The sequence below is a fragment of the Aulonocara sp. 'chitande type north' Nkhata Bay genome, linkage group LG16 (genome assembly GCF_057382095.1).
Source record: "Aulonocara sp. 'chitande type north' Nkhata Bay isolate Kocher_YH1m ecotype deep benthic linkage group LG16, A_spYH_male_GT1.1, whole genome shotgun sequence".
NCBI lineage: Eukaryota > Metazoa > Chordata > Actinopteri > Cichliformes > Cichlidae > Aulonocara > Aulonocara sp. 'chitande type north' Nkhata Bay.
In genome coordinates this window covers 13363585-13383154 of record NC_141359.1, presented here as the reverse complement: position 1 = coordinate 13383154, position 19570 = coordinate 13363585, and the positions used below count along the sequence as shown (strand labels likewise).

The 19570-nt window shown below is 42.3% G+C and overlaps 1 protein-coding gene across 3 annotated transcripts in view; it reads right to left on the bottom strand.

Annotated features, from left to right (window-relative positions):
- Positions 1-3281: 3281 nt before the first annotated feature.
- Positions 3282-19570, bottom strand: part of kdm6a (lysine (K)-specific demethylase 6A) — a 49902-nt gene continuing 33613 nt past the window's right edge. For 2 of the 3 annotated variants that reach the window (XM_086267008.1, XM_086267009.1), the window contains 20 exons: positions 16205-16303; positions 15715-15934; positions 14547-14687; positions 12782-12874; positions 12647-12700; positions 11398-11502; positions 10370-10756; positions 9088-9971; positions 7336-7465; positions 7069-7174; positions 6359-6564; positions 6102-6154; positions 5941-6012; positions 5683-5831; positions 5483-5597; positions 5206-5393; positions 4975-5116; positions 4762-4888; positions 4482-4652; positions 3282-4400 (listed from right to left, as the gene is read on the bottom strand). In XM_086267008.1, the coding sequence (XP_086123134.1) occupies positions 4374-4400; positions 4482-4652; positions 4762-4888; positions 4975-5116; positions 5206-5393; positions 5483-5597; positions 5683-5831; positions 5941-6012; positions 6102-6154; positions 6359-6564; positions 7069-7174; positions 7336-7465; positions 9088-9971; positions 10370-10756; positions 11398-11502; positions 12647-12700; positions 12782-12874; positions 14547-14687; positions 15715-15934; positions 16205-16303 (3469 nt within the window). In that variant the 3' untranslated portion in view covers positions 3282-4373. Of the gene's footprint in view, positions 4401-4433; positions 4653-4761; positions 4889-4974; positions 5117-5205; positions 5394-5482; positions 5598-5682; positions 5832-5940; positions 6013-6101; positions 6155-6358; positions 6565-7068; positions 7175-7335; positions 7466-9087; positions 9972-10369; positions 10757-11397; positions 11503-12646; positions 12701-12781; positions 12875-14546; positions 14688-15714; positions 15935-16204; positions 16304-19570 lie in introns of those variants that run through there. The other variant, XM_086267007.1, reaches the window with a different exon arrangement.

Genomic DNA, 19570 nt, shown 5'->3' with positions numbered 1-19570 from the left:
TGTAGTTTTGGTAGTGGGAGGCTGATCTGTACTGTTGCATCAGTCAGGCCCCACCAATCTGATTATGTTTGTCTCTGAACACACCGAGCCGTCTTATAATTGTCAGCATTTTGTGTTCGTAAAAAAGAACATTTGTCATTCTAGTAGCATAAAATATATAATAAACAAAAAATAAAAATGTTTTTTTCATTTTGTTAGTTGTTCATATGAAATGTGGCCATAGTGTCAAATAATTAGGTCAGCGTGTAGAGAAGTTTTCACTATGAGCCAAAAACCGGAGGATTCTTTAGCATAGTGAGGGAGAAAAGGATGCAGGTAATGTGTGTTTATATCACAATTCATGCAATACTGTAGTTGCATGTTTGCCATTAGCTCTTTACTGTAAGCATGTAACTTACAGTAACTTACATGTGCAGCTGGTCTTATTGTCACAAAGAAACACTTCATCTGTTTTTTTCTTTTTACATGGTGTTTTGTTCTTTTCTTTTCTTAAGTTGCAGCTTTTTTGACCTCTCATCTGCTGTTTTCAAATTCAAATTCAAATTTTATTTGTCACACACACACAACCATACACAATATGACATGGGGGTGAAATGCTTGTAGCTGTACAATGCCCGACCATTAAATGACAGTGGTTTTACAGTATTTGTTTCAGAGTTATGATAGTTTGACATTTTCTAATTAGCTAAAAAGCAGCTGACTTACAGTCTCAATAAATACGTCTGTCAAAGCCTCATCAGGCAAGTTTCGATAACTAAAGACTAAAAGTACAAAGTATATTTCCTCTTTATTGTTATGTTAGTTTAGTTTTTGCTTGTGAGGAGAAGCCAATCAGAAGAAAGGGAGAAGATCCAAAATGGCTTGTTTCAGACAGGAGATGAACTGTGAGGCTGTAGCATGAGATAAATGCTTGTAGCTGATATAGACATTTAGCCTAAAGTCTTTTTCTTGTTGTAGTGGAAAAGTATTCATGAGGACAATCCAACGACCCTTCCATGAGTATTCTTAAATCTGACAGATGAAGTTAAGGTGAAGGTGAAGTTAAAACTACAACATCCCAAAGATTATAGCATATTAGACGCATCACCTCATGTCTATACCCTGCTCTCTGTTATGCAGGCTAAATAAACGTGGGCAGGGCGGGGGAAAACCAAGGTTAAAGCAAAATGTTAATCACAAAAGCAACATGAAACAGCTGTACTAAAAGATGTTGCTCACCCTGCTGTTTGATGTACTTCAACACTGCCTTTATTAAAACCACAGATCTCTGTAGGAAAGGGCTTACCAGGAATCCTCAAGACAAAGCAATGCATACCGCGTCACTCTACAACCTTCTCTTTACTTTGATCATTTCAATACAGCTATTAGGAAACAAATTCATAAGAAGCAGATTTTACTGAAGTGTCCTTGCGCAAGATACTGAACCCTGAGTTACTCCCGTTCCTCCAGTTGGACAGAAAGCACTTAGATGTTTTTTTTGTTTTTTTTAAAGCACTTGTATTAATGAGACGTTTTTTATTATAAAGTCCTCAAGTAGAGCAGAAACGGTGTGTTTAAGAACCAGTCTATCTAGCATTAGTTGTCGAGTTACTTACGTTTGTGGACAGTCAGATTGTGTGTGGTTTTAAACTGTGTGATGATATTATCTCCTTTTCTCTTTAGAAAGGATGCTCCAGTATCATCTGATAAAGGAGGTAATGGAGGAAGCACTGAAACACCTTTCATTAGTAAAAGAATTTAACACAGTCTCTTTGAAGCTGCTGTGCAGATACGTCCAGGTCACTTCACTCAGTCAGGAAGCTTTCTAAGTAAAACTGCCCGTTAAACCATAACGCCAGTATAAGATTAACTAAAGGGGTATTTTGCCCTGTAAATTTCTAACTCTGGACTGAGCATAATAGACCTCCTTTGAACCCATGCTAGTCGACTGGAGCAGGCTGTGAACCCCAAAGGGCAACCTCCAGAGCTGGAAAATGAGGGATTGATAACAACTGCAGTACCTTTAGGTTTCACTTGAGGCTGTCTGGAAAAAGAAGTTGATCCACACAGAGACTCCAGTGTTAAAAATCTTCAACTTTACAGTGTTCAAGAGCATTTTCACAGCCTGCTACAAAACACAGGCTGTGTGCAGACTAAATTGCATCAGTCCTACTGAATACCAAAGTTTCCATACCAGAGCACATCTGGGTTAGAGGAACAATGAGCCCAAGGGCATGTAGTGACAGTCCTGCCATGACAAACACTCAGGGCAGCTGTGACAGCGGCTAGCTGAAAGCAGTCTCACATGTGGCAACTTGTCAAAACTTGTGGCAACTTGTGATCTCTGCATTTCCATCATTTGTACGATGCAAAGCTGGCTATGGTAACACATCTAATTTGGGAAAATAGCAAATCAAACATAAAATACATCTGAAAGCTGAAGAGCTGTATGTGTTAGCCTGAAAGCCAAATTCACCACAGGACGTTTAGCATGCTCTTCTCCAACCCATGGGTGATGATGATGAACCTGAGTGACCATCTCTGGAGAGGGATTTGAAAATGGGTGTGCACTGAAGCTCCCCATCAAAGAATGGGAGAAAGTGCCCAAAAATATGTGCCAAGATTGTAGCATCATACTCAAAAGACCTGAGACTGTAATTGCTGCCAAAGGTGCTTCAACAAAGTATTGGGGAAAGGCTTGGATTCTGGCGCACATGTTATAATTTTTGCATCTTACATTTAATAAATTAGAGCAGCACTGTGGTGCAGTGGTTCGCGGTATTCCAGCTTCCTCCCAAGAACATGCACGAATTGACCACGAGTGCAAATGGTTGTCTGTCTCACTGTGTTAGCGCTCTGGGATGGGTTCCAGCAGCACTGATAAGGACAGGACGATGGCTAAATTTGAAAGAATTTAAAGCCAACCTTTTTTAGTTTGTTGTTACGGAGTATTGTGTGTAGAAATTTGAGGTGAAAAATAAATTTAATCTTAGAACAAGTGAATGAATGTTGCATTTTCTGGATGCAATGATAAATTAGCATTCCACCCATCCACATGGAAGCCTTTCAGTAACCGGTCTTTAAATTTTTTAAAAAATAATACATTTTTGTATCTTATCTACATCCTTTGTATTGCAGGCTCTGCACTCGTCTTGTGTTACATAAACTTTAAACATTTAACTGCATTTAATTTTATATTGCTGGATGATGATACTGATAATTCTGGCATGTATGGAATATTTTCACTTTCCACCCAACAAGCAGACAGCACTGTTTGCACAGACACAACACAGCTGCAGATGTAAATAAAGACCGGTTTTGTTTATTGACGCATAAAACATCCTTCAAACAATAAACCCATTTCAATGTAAGGTCTCTGTACAATGCTTACTAAGCAGTTTTATTCATATAGAAAACGTTATGAGGGGCCCTGCTTTAAAAAAAAATCACAAGGCTCCTTCAAATTTAATGGCAGGTACTCTGGGAAAAAAAAGTACAGCATTCCATCAACAAATATTTTTCAGGCAATAAATAGGCATTTATAAATAGTGTAATTTACAACCAAATACAAAAAGAAAACATCACAAATTTAAGTTCACTCTTTCAACTATGTGCAACCCTTTTTCTTTGTGACATGGCCTACAACTCATTTCCTCTCCCTCAACCCAAAGGAACCAAAGTCTCATCATACTTGCAGCATACTCAAAAAAACTTAAGTGATTACAAAAAATCCAAAACAAACAAACGAAGGGAAATGTCTCAAAGAATCTGTCACTCAACGTTTCGCATTACAAAACAGTTTTTAACTCATGTTCCTGACCGAGGAGGTGTCTAACATACAAAAGACCCGCTATGCTAATGTACTTGTGTCATCGAGGGGAAGGAGGGAACAAAGCTCTTGTGAACTCACAAACAGAAGACAAAAATGGCGGGGAACAGGAAAACTATCGAGTCAGTAGTCTTTGCGTGATGATGTTGCCAGTTTAAACTTAATATGTACAAAATTTGACTTTTCTCCTCCTTTTGTGATTTTGTGTGGTTTTTGGGGTGAAGTCCAGCTGAGCCAGCAGTAGAACAGTCTGGTCGTGATGACAGGTGGAGCTACCGTTCACCCCCTCTAGTCCACTTGTTTGGGTGGGTGGGTGGGGGGGTTGGGGTGGCACACCACTCTGGGCAGGTTGCATAGACACACAGCTTTCAGGCAGCTGCCTTATGGGATTAGCTACAGGGTGCAGTTGGGTGACTGCCGGCTTACTTCCTGAATATCAGAAGAAACAAACTTAAAAAAAAAAAGAAAAAAAAAAGAGAGAGAGAGAGAGAAAAGAAAAAACAAGGTTTCCGGAGAGTTTCTGATTTGTGGTACTAAAAGTCCTCAGAACGAGAGAATATCACCATCAAGAGGAGGAAGGCAGGGGACTCGCCTGTGGGGACAAAGAAGCACACACTGAAGCATTTCATGGTTCTCTGTGGCCCGCCCTGGTGGATTTGTGCCCGATACTTACAAGTGTGAACTGGTCATAAATCTGCATGAGGTCCTCTATCTTGTACTGCTCCAGCACCACAAAGTTGTCCAGGTTAGTGCTCCCCCTACGGGCACAGTCCTGGCAGTGCACCACGTATGTTTTCCTGCTGTTGCTCTCGCTGGTTACAAACAGCAGGTCAAACACTTCCACCTAGGTGCAAAATAGCAGGTGCACAAGCGTTACCAAAGTAGGAAAAGTGACGATCGAATGGCATGCCTGCAGCAGGAAAGAAAATACAAATGAGCAGGGCTGCGCTTACTTCACAGATGCTGCAGTAGTGTGCCGGCTCGTTCTGGGTCCTCCCATGCCACACCAGTTCCTTCCCGGCAGCCAGCAGCAGCTCCCTCTGCATCTGACACTGCTTCAGAGTGCGCAACAAACAATACCTAAGAAACAGAAACACACCTGAGGTAAGATCAAGGTAACATGCACACAAAACCAAGAATGAGATGATGAATCTACAGGCATTTACTTGATCATCTCATAAAGCTTGTGGTCTGAGACTTTAATGTTCCTGGCCATGTTCCATGAGAGGTGGATCATGGGAACGATGGATTTGACGCTCTGCAGTTTGTTCCACTCGTAGCGCTCCACCGCCAGCTTGTACTGATGGGCTGAAGAAAAAAGCACATATTTATGTTCATCTGTGCATGATTCAGTCATACAGCTGGCCCCGATGGAGAAGGAGCTTTCCTTTCCTAACCTGTAAGGGATCCGACATTCCACGCGATGTTGTTGCACCAGCCGATGGCCTGAACCCAATGAACTGTGCCTGTATTAAGCCACACCAAGTCCCCGGGACGCTGGATGAAGCGGTAAACAGGCACATTGGTCTCATACAAGTCCTCCAGGTTGGGCCACCAGGAGCCCATCAGGTAGTTAATGTTGTTCCTGTAAAATAAAGAAATATATCATCAGATACAATGAACCACTTTGAGCTTCACCTAACAGACTTCAAACGATCTTTTCTGTCCACGTACTTTTCACAGAATTCATTGATGACGCCCCAGTATGGCTCAGGCACAGCAAACCACTCGCAGTCCCCAGGACCAATATTAATATTGACGGAGCAGAAATTGTTGTTTTCTTGGTGACCTATGAAAAAGCACGATTACTCAGAGTGAGACAGAGTGAGACAAAAGACTGCACACACACTTGTGGTCACTGCGTTGATCTATACCTGGTGTCCTGCTCCCTGGCACCTTCATATAGAGCTGCACAGTATTCATGCCCAGGATTGTGTGACCTACGTGACTGAGCAGGTTACCAGCTGACACCACTCTGGCGAAGGCAGGCAACTTAGTCAGCTCCTGCAGCTGCTGCTTCCACCTGAAAGGGCAGAGGTCAATGAAACGAAGAAAAGGAACTAGTGCTTCATCTTTCTTCAACTGCAAATCGCTCTACACGTTTCATCGACTAAAATGAATGAGTCACTTACTTCTTGTCATCTGAGAGTTCGATGTTGGTGCCAAACTTGATGTGTTTGAACAGACCCTTCCTTCGCTTCACACTAAGAGCAAGAGCGTAAAAGGTCATTAATAACAGAAACAAGAGCTCGCAAAGCTTTCAAATCTACACAGAAAGACAGAGAAAGTTCACCCGTCTGAGGAACCCGCCTCCGCTTCCACCTCCTTTTTCTTCTCATTTTCTTCCTGTTAAAGAAAAGATTTTTATAGGCTGGTAACATACTCAGCAACACGGTGAAAATATTTTCAATGTAACATGGGAGGTGGCTGATTTGTAACATAATACAAGGTCAGAGTTTTGTAGTGAAAATTAACAAACAAAACCAAGCATTTGATCCTGATTATCTTTTTACTTGAAAGCCAAAATAAGAACTTCAATTAAAATCTGACCCGCAGAGACTCCTGGAAGGACGATGCCTGGTACTGGGCGTATTTGATGATGGTGGTGTGTGAGCGGCTGCTCTCACAGCGCCACATCTTCCTGTTGCCGCTGGGATCCCAGTTCTCATCGGTGGGCTGAGCCAGCTGAGTCCGCACCTCCACTAAATGGTCTGGGTTAGCCTCCACCAGTGTCTTAGTGGAGAACAGGCCCAAGTCTGAGGATGAGGAAGCAAGGAAGAGTTTAGAACAGCTTTCATGCATCTTACATCATTTTAAACAAGTGTTAAAATAGATTTTAGCGAACCATCGATATGAACTTGTGACTTAAGGGGAACAGAGTGGAACACGTATGTTACATGAACTGGTTTTTGTTTTATTTTCTTTATTAATAACCTGAGGACAATCTGTTACATAATAGTTGGGGGGGGAAAGAGCTGATGGTAGTGATTTTTTTTATATTATTTTTTTGGTGCAAATCCAACTAGTTTTCTCCACAGGAAATGTGTGCAGTAACATTTTCAGCTTGCAGGTGGTGCTGTTGTCATACATGTCATACAAAGTTATCCACACAACATGCTCCATCCTGTGATTTCAGAGACACACCCACAGAGCCATGTGAGACTGGGAAAGAAACATCGAGTCAGCCACACCAGCCGCACTTGCAACCCTCAACACGGAAAACACCTAATTTACAAAACTGTGCCATCCCATCCTCTTACCTAGTTTGAGTGCTCCAGCCAGTCCTCTGATGACAGTGACCGGGTTGGTGGGATTGGTGCAGAACTGATGAAGGGGGGGGAAGAAGGCATCCCTCTTGTTTTCTAGCTGTATGTCAGACAGGAAAACGTGAACTGACTCCAGGCTTACTGAGAGTATCAGTGCATTAAAAAGGAGCTTAGAGTGTTTGTGCTTGTTAGCTGTAGCTAAGATACTGAGAATCAACAACATGATGAATACTTCTCCTTATATGGCACAGCTGTACTCACATAAATACTGGGTGTTGGGGGATTGAGTTTGTCCTTTGGCAGCGGAGGAGATGGCGCACGAGGGGGCCGTGGTGGGGGACACCTGTCCAGGAGGATGCTGCTGGTCGACAGGCCGTTCTTCCCCAGATTCCTGCAGGTAAAGAACACGAGATCATCACGCTGTGTATCGGCTTAGGTAGAAATCTGAAACATCAGTGCTTAGTGTGCCTCATTTTGTGAACTCGCCCTTCGCTCTCCTTCCCTTTATAATGTCTTGATGCCTTCTCAATCATCCAGGAAAGAAAATCTCCAAAAAATTGATTCTGTTCATCTGGACGTAGCGTTTTGTGGGAGAAATGTTTCGTCACTCATCACTCATCCAAGTAACTTCTACTCAAGAAGAAAACTGAAGAAGTCACTTGGATGAGTGACGAAACGTTTCGTCCAGATGAACAGAATCAACTTTTTGGAGATTTACTTTCCTGGATGATTGAGAATGCAGCTCACTGAACTAATACAGCCAATCCCTCAACAAGTTTGTGCTCTCTGCTCATATTGCCTTCATGTTAAATGATTTTTTGCTTTTTAAAGAACTTACTTTAACATTGCACTCAACAACAAATAAATCCTCCCTAACAAAAAAAAAAAGTAACTTCTTGGGCCAAATCCCCCGCAAGTAGGGGTGATGTGGGCTGCAAGTGGGCCCTGGGCCACAAGTTTGAGACCCCTAACATATACTAATATAGTGTTACCATCAACTGCTCATACACCTTTCATTCGTGCTTTGATGTTGCTTCTGTATCTGGAACCACTATTTCTAACTGCCCTGCTTTGTGACAGACACAAATCAATAAATCAGTAAGAAAAAAAGAAAAAAAGAAAAACAACTTTTGGTTTACGGTAATTTCACTAGAGGTTCATTGACACTTCACATCACTGCATGTACATCTCTTTATTACAAGTCTGACAGCGCATCCCTCTCTCTGTGCCACCAGTTAGCATTAGCTTTTGGGTCTAATGACTTTTGTGCTGGAAACCCTGCAACTTATCTAACTGGAAGGCAAACATGGATGATTTTTCTAAATTAGCTGCTTGTCATTCTGCTCTTAAATAAAACAAAACCCCCAAAAACACGATAAGGAGAGGGACCAACATGAGCGATGGCCTAACTCTGCATGACTTGAAGATTAAAGGCAAAAATGTCCTCCACATTTCTCTAAAGAAGGAAAGAGCGAGAAGAAACAAGTTTCTAGCACTGTGACAGTTACAAATCTATGTGGTTCACACAAACATTTAAGCACATGTACACTTCAGATCTCTGTCTGACATGAGTGCAGAGTGTGAATGATGCTGGGAGGGAGCTAAATGGTGTATAGTACGGGGTCAAAATATCAGGGCATTTTTAAATGTAACAAAGAATCAAGGCATTCCTCACTTTCACAACATGGTTTCATACATATGAATGTGTCTGCTGCATTAACCGACACGGTTTGTGTCGGTTACCCCAACCCTAACAGATAATGGGCAGGTGTTAGCAGTGAGCTGGAGAGGGCATTGCAGGTGTCTTTAGCTCTCGCGGTGTTTCAGTTTTAGATTTACACAATAATTTGTACTTATATAAACTTCTGTGACTAATTTATGGCAGGCTGAAAAGTTTGAAAAACTCAGAATTACACTTAAATCCAAAGCGGAGTAAAATGAATATTAATTTGGGCATGCACTATATTAACTCAGTGAATTCTATATGTGGTCTTAGCTTTACTGACTTCGTACCTGCATGCTTTGAGCATTTCACTGGAGCTGGGGTAGATGGAAACTGAGGACCAGGGAGCCAGGCCAGCAGGGCCAGAATGTCTATGAGGCCCCCCACAAGGCTCCACCTTCATTGGGCTCTGGGAGTCCTCCAGCCCCTTTCCATTGAGCGTGGGCCCCTGACTGTTTGTACTGGACGGGCTGTTAAGGCAGGGGAGGCTGTTAATGGTGTGAGGGTCTGCTGAACATGGAGAGGGCATCGCAGTGGCAGAAAGTGGCGAGGATGCCACTGAGTGCTCTGAAACTGGCTTGGTGGCGCCATTGAGACCTGGATGGACATTGTTCATTTTCTCTGAGGAAGACCCTCCGTGGTTGCTGTAGTTATTGTTATTGTCGTTACTGGTAGTATTAGCTTTTCCCTTTATCAAGGCTGAGAGAGGATTGTCTGAACTGAGCACGCTGGGGGCAGGAGAGCTGGGCAGAGACGCGCTGGCAGAGCCGTCAGTCACCCGTGGCTGGATGTGATTAGTCAATCCCTGCGCAGGGGTGGTGCTGGGACTATGCGACGTCCCTCCGGAATGCCTGATGGCAGCCTCCTGACCTGATGGCAAAGCGGCAGCTGCAGCACTGCTGCCGGTGTTGCCCCCTGAAGGCGTGGTGTCTTTGGTGTGGACCCCTGAGGTAGTAGCGGAGTGGGGAGGTGAGGACAAGTGGTTGGGGGTTGTCTGAGGGGAAGTGGGGGATAAAGACGAGGCAGAGGAAGAGGCAGTGCAGGGCCCAGAGGAATGTCCAACCTGATTCAGAATGCCAGATGATGTGAACGAGGTCTGAGGGGAGGAGGAAGAAGAAAAAGGGGGTTCTCCATTAGGACCTGCCGAATGTGAACCTGGACCTTTTTGAAGCCCCTAGAGAGAGAGTGAGACATACTGATTAATAAATGGTGCATTCAATGAGCCAAAATAATTCACATGAAAAACATGCAGAAACAAAATAATGCAGAAAGTGACATGTGCAAACGGTCTACAAGTTCACCAATCTAATCAGTCATTCACATGGCAGCAACTCAAAGTATTTAGGTGTGTAGATGTGGTAAAGGTGACCTGTTGATGTTACAACCAACATGGACCAGAATGTCTGATGAATATTTCTTGCATCTTGCTAAATCTATGCCATTAAGAACTAAGGCAGTTCTAACAGCACAAGGAGGTCAAACCTGGTGCTAGTATGTACTCATTAAAGTGGCCAGTGAATGTGAATTGCTGTTGTGCAAAACAAAGCCATTTCAAAGCAGTCAACAGTGTACCTGAGTGGTAGTGTTGCGTTGTTGGCTCCTCCATGTCTCGTCTGCTTGACTGGGACTACTGGTAGTGCTGCTGGTGCTGGGTTGACTGGCGGCTTTGCAGTTGTGAGGTAGAGAGTTCTGCTGCGGGTAAGGCACGTTTCCGTTGCTTGCGCCGCCACCTCCCAGTCCCAGGTTGTGATTTTTGTCCGGGTGTCCAGGCAGCCCCGCTGAAGGACTTGTGGAACAGGATCCATTGGCTGTGGGCTGAGTGACACACGGGGGCCGGGTGGCTGTGTGATTGAGAGGGGAGGTGCGAGAGAAGCCTGCGTGGTGGGGAGAGGGCCCAGCCAATTCGCCGTTGGGAAGGCTGGGCCTCGGTTGGCCACCTGCTGCTGCCTGCTGCCGAATCTGATACAGGGCAGAGAATGAGAAAAGAGTCACACTTAACACAAACTGTTCTGATCAGGAGTTTACACACACACTTAATGTGAACACGAAGGCTTAGGTTATGTTGAGCTGTCAATTGCTGCTGTAAGCTACTCATTTTCTTTCACATCATTCACATATAAGAAAAAAAAGACACCTTCTTTCTCAAATGAGTGTGCTCATCAAAATGATGCTCATCAAAATCTAAAAGTGTCTCAACTGCCAAGGCCTGTGCACTTCCCTTTGGTGACCATGAAGGGCTACAGCAGGTAGTATCATGAAAAGGATTTGTTTCACAGCGCTCACTCATACAGTGGGACTCAAAGCAGACCTCACAAAGAAGATGGTAGATTTACACAAGCCAATCACTTCTCTTGTAGTCAAATTTTAAATGTAATTAGATAAACCAGTGTTATAAGTACGTGGTACAAGTGTGTGGCCACTCCAACCAGAATTATGCCAAAACTTATTCATGAAGACCAAACTAAGAGGTTGAGAAATCACTGAAAGCCCAACAATGCCTTGACATTCATGTCCATCATAACTGTATGTAAAATATAAACCTCCTACACATTAGCCAGTAGAAACTCACGTCACTAATAACCAAGGTAGCATGTGTGTACCTGCTGATGATGCTGCATGAGCGAGAACTGCTTCTCCAGCTGCTCCAGCATCTGCAACTGGTGGGGGTTGAGGTTTGCTCGGTTGGTCCGCAAGTGTTCCAGGTGCTGTACATTTCACAACAGTGTTGCATTAAAATTAGAAGATCACTTATTAAAGCTTACTACCAAATGCACAGGTAGCATTCCCCACACATATCTATTACTTGAGCAAGACACACATGTTTTAATTAACACCCAAATATATTTGGTTTATTAACTTTAGCATTTTTTGTGTATTATTTTCATCTATTTTGTCATCAATTTTCCTTTTCTTATTTCTAAACTTCAGTCATGATGACAAGCTAGCCCTATCCCTTTCTGTGTTTTTGTGGTGGCAGTCTCTGACACCATTCGACCTTGTCTCATTGTACAATCTTCAATCCCACCACCTCGGACAACAGGTAGCAACGCCCTTAGCAATGACGCATAGCAGAATTAACACTACATCTGCAGCTGTAGTTCAAGACAATGGACTCAAAAGTCCAGCTGATTACATTATGCCAATATAAATTTGTCATTGAGTTTTGGCAATTAAAGTAGCTGCAGAGAAACACAACCTAATGGTATTTTTGTCATTTTTACCCATACTATATGGGGATTCTGAGATTGTTATCCTTAATGACAACTAACCTAAAAAGTAAAATAAAAAACATATATGTTAAAATTTTAAATGACTGCTTCAGTTATTTTCATATAAAAGTGTTACAATCTTTAAAGAGTTTCTAGGTTTACACTTGAGTTCCATGTAAATAAATAAATAAATGAGTAATTGGAATTTATAAATGAAACTGATGTCCAAGTACAATCCATGATCAACTTTATGAATGTGATACAGATGGGAAGCATGGAGGATATAAAGAAAAATGACAAGACAGGATAAAAATGTTAAACATACAATATCACGAGCTGATATAAGTGGTTCTGTGAAATGCATATAAACCCCCAAAGCGACCTCTTTGAGTATGTCTCATTTTAGCTAATAAAAGTCAGATGTCAGATCAGACTTTACATTTTCTTCTAAATCAGAATCATGTGTAACAGTAATAAAGTTTGATTTGGCAATTTTTTTTGTTTTGTTTTGTCTGTCTTGCATCCCCTATTGGGCTCCAACCTTGGATCTTTTGCATATTATGCAAATGTAAACCACTAAAATGTGAAGCCTCTGTGAAAAATAGTAATAATTACCAAATTAAGAAATGCATGTTCCTACCTGAAGCTTGATTTGCTGTTGATTGGTGGTGTTTCCCCACGAGTCTGCAGCACCCTGTAAAAGAGACACAAATATGTACCATGCACCATATTTTTAACTCTCCACCATCACACACAGTAGCATCCCTGGCTGTACCTTGGCTGGGCTGGCAGTGCGTTTCTTCTTAGCAGGACTGGCCTGCGGATCTGCATGATTGCTGGCAGACTGGCCTCCCTCCCCTTTACAGGCCTAAAAATGCATCAAAGACAGTTTGTGACTACACACTGGACTATCAACAACAGTAAAGCTGCCCCCCCCCCCCCAAAAAAAAAGTAAGCTAAAATTTAAAAAAAATGAGCCAAAGTATCCAAACTTTCCCCACACTGAGATCAAAGGACAGGGTCCATACTACACATTTACATGCAAAAACATTGAGCATTTAAACAATGCTTGTATGGCAATACTCTGATATCAAATATGGTTTACCTTAATCTAAATAACTGAGATGGATTAAGGTGGTAATCAGAGTATTCATACTGTGATTATTATGTGAAACAATGTGCTATTTGTTGCATTTAGGGCTGTAACTGGATATTTGATAATGAAACAGTTTTTGTTGGGTTCAGGATTCAGATATGAGGAAATAAAAAGCCTTAGTTTCTGTGCCTGACTTCCCACTCTCTCTCAGCAGTGATGATCATGTTTCACTTAACCCCAATGTTGCCAACACAGCGACTGCCACTAGAGTTCTGTGACTTTCAGATCTCTTTAGCCTTTTCCTTCCAAACAATGCCTGGCAAACAGTCTATAGCCAGCAGTCGAGTGCTTTGCATCGGCCTCTTGTTCACCTGGCACTGACACAGCTCTCTCTCCCTCTCTTTCAGAATCCAAAAAGTAAAGCAAGCTTGAAGTGGCTTAAATCTGCATTCTTTGTAATGGCGACGAGGGGTGATACCTGTGGTTGTGAAATGACTAGTCTATGGATAAACGGCCCTCGATCCTGATGGGTTTAAATGCTTTTCCCACGAGCTTATGGGCTTAGTCACTCATTTCAGGTCACACTGAGTAAAACAATTTTGGTCGTTTGACTAAAATCAGATTGCAGCCACTGTCTTTAATTCATGTGAATCCTTGATTATTCACAGTCTGTTACTAAAATCGTATTGAGAGCATCCCTAGTTGCTTTACAGGAAAGTAGTTTGAACATCTCATATTCTGTTCACTAATGCAGACAGGATATCACTTGGTTCACTCTGATCAATACTTAGAATCACTGAAAATGACCTCATTATTATTGTGGCACAGATGAAGCATGATGCAAATATGGTGATTTGAAGCCAAAATGAGGACTTAAGGATTTTACTAACAGACAAACAGAAAAAACAAGAAGGGTTAAAACTGATGTGACAGTGGTGGAGTTGAGCCTCAGTCTTTTTTTCTAAGTCAGTTGTGGCAATCAAAACTCGCGTATGCCATTCATGACAAACACAGGTCAAATCCATGCATTTGTACTACTCGATATGCTATGCTCATTAGACATGCATTTTCAGCATTTTCTGTTGCAATGTCTGCATAAGATTTGTGCATTTTTGTGAAAAAGATAAAAGCAGTGTGGCATGATGAGTTCTTTGTAGAAATCCTTAGTAATTCTAACACGTGCCTTTTGATGAGAGAGGGGCTATGAAGGGAAACTGCACTTTAGCAATTAAGATTATTGCAAAATGGGCCTCACTCCAGTTCTTTCATGCTTTTTATCTTTGGATCCATATTGAACACTGATGCTAGCCAGAATTTTGGAAAATGACTATGATGTAGTTAAATCCTCTAAAAGTATGAGGGGCAAGGCTTAAACAATCCTCTTCAATTTACAGTTTAACTAGTTTATAAGAGACTGGAGTTTCCTTTATAAGCTGGATCTCACCTGCTGTGTCTGTGCAGTGTTCAGGGTCCCCTGCCTGGACGTGAGCTCAGCAGGAATGGGTAGGCTCCATGCCTCCTCAATACTAGGAAGCATTTTACTCTTATTCTGCAGACTACCTGGTTGTAGGTTACACAACTGAGCCTAGGAGAAATTGTGTAAGACACAAACTTTAGTGCTGAACTTGGGTTGGACAAAAAAAAAAAAAAGATACTAGAAAAGTTACTGCTCGTGTACGTGCTGTGATCAAAAAATCTTCAAAGGAGCCCGTTTAAAAAAACAGAAGAAGATAAAAACACTTTGGCTGGTTTTATTTGGCTGATCTCTGCTTCAAAGTCACCTTTTTGTGGATGTCTGAAAAGCTTGTAGCTATTTGTAGGTAAGCGGAAGTCCCATTTTGACCACTTGCACTTGCTAGTAGGGTAGATTGTGACACAAGACTATTTTCTGTAGCCAAAAAAAAAAAAAAAGTATTTTGCTTTGTATCTGCACACAGCCAGATACATTTCTCTGGTGTTATAGTAGAACTCCACACCAAGAGTCTGACTCTGGTAGCCAAACTCAGGGGAACTTACTCAATACTAAAAAACTCACACGCCCACTCTGGTTTTACCTCTCCTGAGCTTTTGACATGTTGTGAATTTTCAAGTGAAAACTGAAGCTGGCCCAGCACTCAAAACCACAGTTGGATCAGTTTAAAACTTGATTGGTTGATGTTTGCCGTCTTTGCTTGAAGATCGCAGGCGTGCAAGTGCAAGACGGGACTTCCAGAGAGCAATATTACAAATGCAGCCATGCTGAAAACATTCTGACCTCCACAAAAAGATGACCTTAAAGGAAAAATTACAAATTTGGTAAAGTTACATTTTCTTGGGGCAATTCTCAGATGTTTTTGATCACACCTTATATAGGTGATATACTAAAATGTTCAATGCCATGAAGGAATGCTTTACAATAAAGTGAGGGGAAAACGCCAAAACAAAATACCAATATGAATTATTATTCATATCTCTGTTACCAGAAATCAAAAGGACAAACACGCAGCCTGCAATTCAAAAAGCTGATTGCTTTGGCAATGTTTGGCACTTAACACGTCACTTTAATACACGCACACACCAAAATGCACAACACGTAACAAAGTGCGTTGGGTTTATGTAAAGGCCAGCTCTACCTGCAGCAGCTTGATACGTTGTGTGAGTGCAGCAGTGTTGAGGCAGGCCTTGCTGCGAGTAGCGTTGATGTAGCACTTGATAGCGTCGTGCGGCTGGCCGCAGGATTCGTAGAGAGTGCCCAGATCCATCCAGGCGGCGGCGTGGCTGTGATCCAGTTGAACAGCACAGATGTAAGCCTGCAGTGCATCCATAGGCTGGTTCTGCTGCTGGTAAAGCACCCTGGACCCAGAGGCAAAGATAGGAAATTATTCTCTTGCCATCTTCCAGGATTTAGGTCATTATCCTCTTACAAACTCACAGTTCTCAGGGGACCTAATCTGTTCTTCATAATTCTAACAATAGATCCTTTCACACTTTTTCCATGTCCTCTATGCAGCTGCTGCTTCTCCACCAGCCATTTTGAGTCAGACCTAAAGAGCTTCACCTTCTTCGTTGTGACCTTAATCATACTTCTCAGCATAGCCAACACATGACAAATTTTGCTCTTACCCTATAGAGCACCAGGTGTCAGCACTGGCCTCCGATTTATCAATGGACTGCCGGTAAGAGATGAAGGCATCCTGCACCTTCCCAATACTGGAGTAGCACCTTGAGGAGAGGAGACAAAGAAAGAAATAAGGACCAAAGAACAGTTGAACTACAGGGAGTGCAGAATTATTAGGCAAGTTGTATTTTTGAGGAATAATTTTATTATTGAACAACAACCATGTTCTCAATGAACCCAAAAAACTCATTAATATCAAAGCTGAATGTTTTTGGAAGTAGTTTTTAGTTTGTTTTTAGTTTTAGCTATTTTAGGGGGATATCTGTGTGTGCAGGTGACTATTACTGTGCATAATTATTAGGCAACTTAACAAAAAACAAATATATACCCATTTCAATTATTTATTTTTACCAGTGAAACCAATATAACATCTCCACATTCACAAATATACATTTCTGACATTCAAAAACAAAACAAAAACAAATCAGCGACCAATATAGCCACCTTTCTTTGCAAGGACACTCAAAAGCCTGCCATCCATGGATTCTGTCAGTGTTTTGATCTGTTCACCATCAACATTGCGTGCAGCAGCAACCACAGCCTCCCAGACACTGTTCAGAGAGGTGTACTGTTTTCCCTCCTTGTAAATCTCACATTTGATGATGGACCACAGGTTCTCAATGGGGTTCAGATCAGGTGAACAAGGTGGCCATGTCATTAGTTTTTCTTCTTTTATACCCTTTCTTGCCAGCCACGCTGTGGAGTACTTGGACGCGTGTGATGGAGCATTGTCCTGCATGAAAATCATGTTTTTCTTGAAGGATGCAGACTTCTTCCTGTACCACTGCTTGAAGAAGGTGGCTTCCAGAAACTGGCAGTAGGACTGGGAGTTGAGCTTGACTCCATCCTCAACCCGAAAAGGCCCCACAAGCTCATCTTTGATGATACCAGCCCAAACCAGTACTCCACCTCCACCTTGCTGCCGTCTGAGTCGGACTGGAGCTCTCTGCCCTTTACCAATCCAGCCACGGGCCCATCCATCTGGCCCATCAAGACTCACTCTCATTTCATCAGTCCATAAAACCTTAGAAAAACCAGTCTTGAGATATTTCTTGGCCCAGTCTTGACGTTTCAGCTTGTGTGTCTTGTTCAGTGGTGGTCGTCTTTCAGCCTTTCTTACCTTGGCCAAGTCTCTGAGTATTGCACACCTTGTGCTTTTGGGCACTCCAGTGATGTTGCAGCTCTGAAATATGGCCAAACTGGTGGCAAGTGGCATCTTGGCAGCTGCACGCTTGACTTTTCTCAGTTCATGGGCAGTTACTTTGCGCCTTGGTTTTTCCACACGCTTCTTGCGACCCTGTTTACTATTTTGAATGAAACGTTTGATTGTTCGATGATCACGCTTCAGAAGCTTTGCAATTTTGAGACTGCTGCATCCCTCTGCAAGATATCTCACTATTTTTGACTTTTCTGAGCCTGCCAAGTCCTTCTTTTGACCCATTTTGCCAAAGCAAAGGACGTTGCCTAATAATTATGCACACCTGATATAGGGTGTTGATGTCATTAGTAGGGGTGCAACGATATTCGTATCGATATTGAACCGTTCGATACAGTGCTTTCAGTTCGGTACGCATATGTATCGAACAATACAACATTTGTAATTTATTTTATCAATTTTCCTTCTGACGATGCTGTCTGTGTTGAGCGCTCAGTGAATCTGCATTCGACTACTCCGCCTAGGCTCGACAGTGCAGCCTAGGCGGAGTAGTCGAATGCAGATTCACTGAGCCTCAACACAGACAGCATAGTCAGAAGGAAGAGCGCAGGGCAAGCTAGCGAGACAGAAGTTAAGCTCTCCTTGCAACAGGCAAATTGAACCTCATTCAGATCTGGCGTTTGGAATTATTTTGGTTTTCATGTGACGTATGACCCTGAAGGTAAGCGAGTCATGGACTAAAGTAAAACAGTATGTTGGATGTGCCATGCAATGCTCAATTACATTGGTGTGAACTAGTGTGTTAGCGCAGTTAGCTCGTTAACGTGTTGGCCGTCTAGCCCCATGCACGGAGCGATCGGCGGTAGCTCGTTAACGGAGATTTGCCGTGTTGTGGCGTTAAGGTCATTTCAACGAGATTAACCTGAAAGCACTAGTGGGAACACAACGAATATGACTGCACATTTACACCGACATCATCCTAGTGCAAAGACAAAAACAACAAGCATGCTACTAACTTTAGCCGAGTCATTTAGACAGCTGTTAGCACATGATTCTCCTTATGCTGCTGAGAATATAGCCCAGAAGAAGCGGATAGTATAGCTTTTATTTTGGAAAGAGACATTTCTCTGTAATAAACTCTCTTTTCCAAAGGTGAGTGATTCCTCAATCAGATACACGGCTCGCAAAATCGCTAGCCCGACGTCCCGGGGCTAGCGATTTTTTCAGTCGGGCTACCAAAATCTATCTCTTCCCTGCCCGTCGGGCTATTGTAGGAAAAATATATGTCAATGCTTTTGCATTCTTTCAGAAATGTAGCTGGGTAATTATGTCATTGGCATCGGTGAGCCACTGTCAATATGTGACATATTGAAATCGCGTTTGAATTTGCGCTTGTTTTTTTGCTTTCACTTTGCAATCGTGCGAACTGTGTATAGAGAGCGACAGCACTGATCTGTGAGTGATGATAATTTGTGCACCAATTCCTCTGACATCGTCTTATTAATCGTTAGCTTACTATGCAAACATGACAAGTGAAATCTCCCGCAGCTTAAACATGTGAGAGGTTGATCGCGCAGAGAATCGCTGAGCTTATGTGAGTGCGTGTGTAAAAGCATTTCAGTTCTGCTGAGCCAAATAAGACAGGTCAGGGTGAAGAAGTGACAGCCAAAGAAAAGCTTACCACAAAACGGAGAAGTTATGACAAATCAGACTATAAGGCAAAAAGAAAGTGCAGCTTTATGGTTTCATGGACAAAAGAATTTCTGTGGCTGCAATATGATGAGCTAAATAACCAGGGCTGCACATAAGTGGTCCGCAGGTGCGCATTCGCTGTCAAAATAAAAAACACGCACAAGGGTTAGGGTTAAATTTAAAAACTGTACTTTTGAGTTAAAATATTTATTTATAATTTTAATAAATGACAATTAAAAAATGCATGAACATTTTTTTGTATCGAAAAAATATCGAACCGTGACACCAAAGTATCGAACCGAACCGAACCGTGAATTTTGTGTATCGTTGCACCCCTAGTCATTAGACCACACCCCTTCTCATTACAGAGATGCACATCACCTAATATGCTTAATTGGTAGTAGGCTTTCGAGCCTATACAGCTTGGAGTAAGACAACATGCATGAAGAGGATGATGTGGACA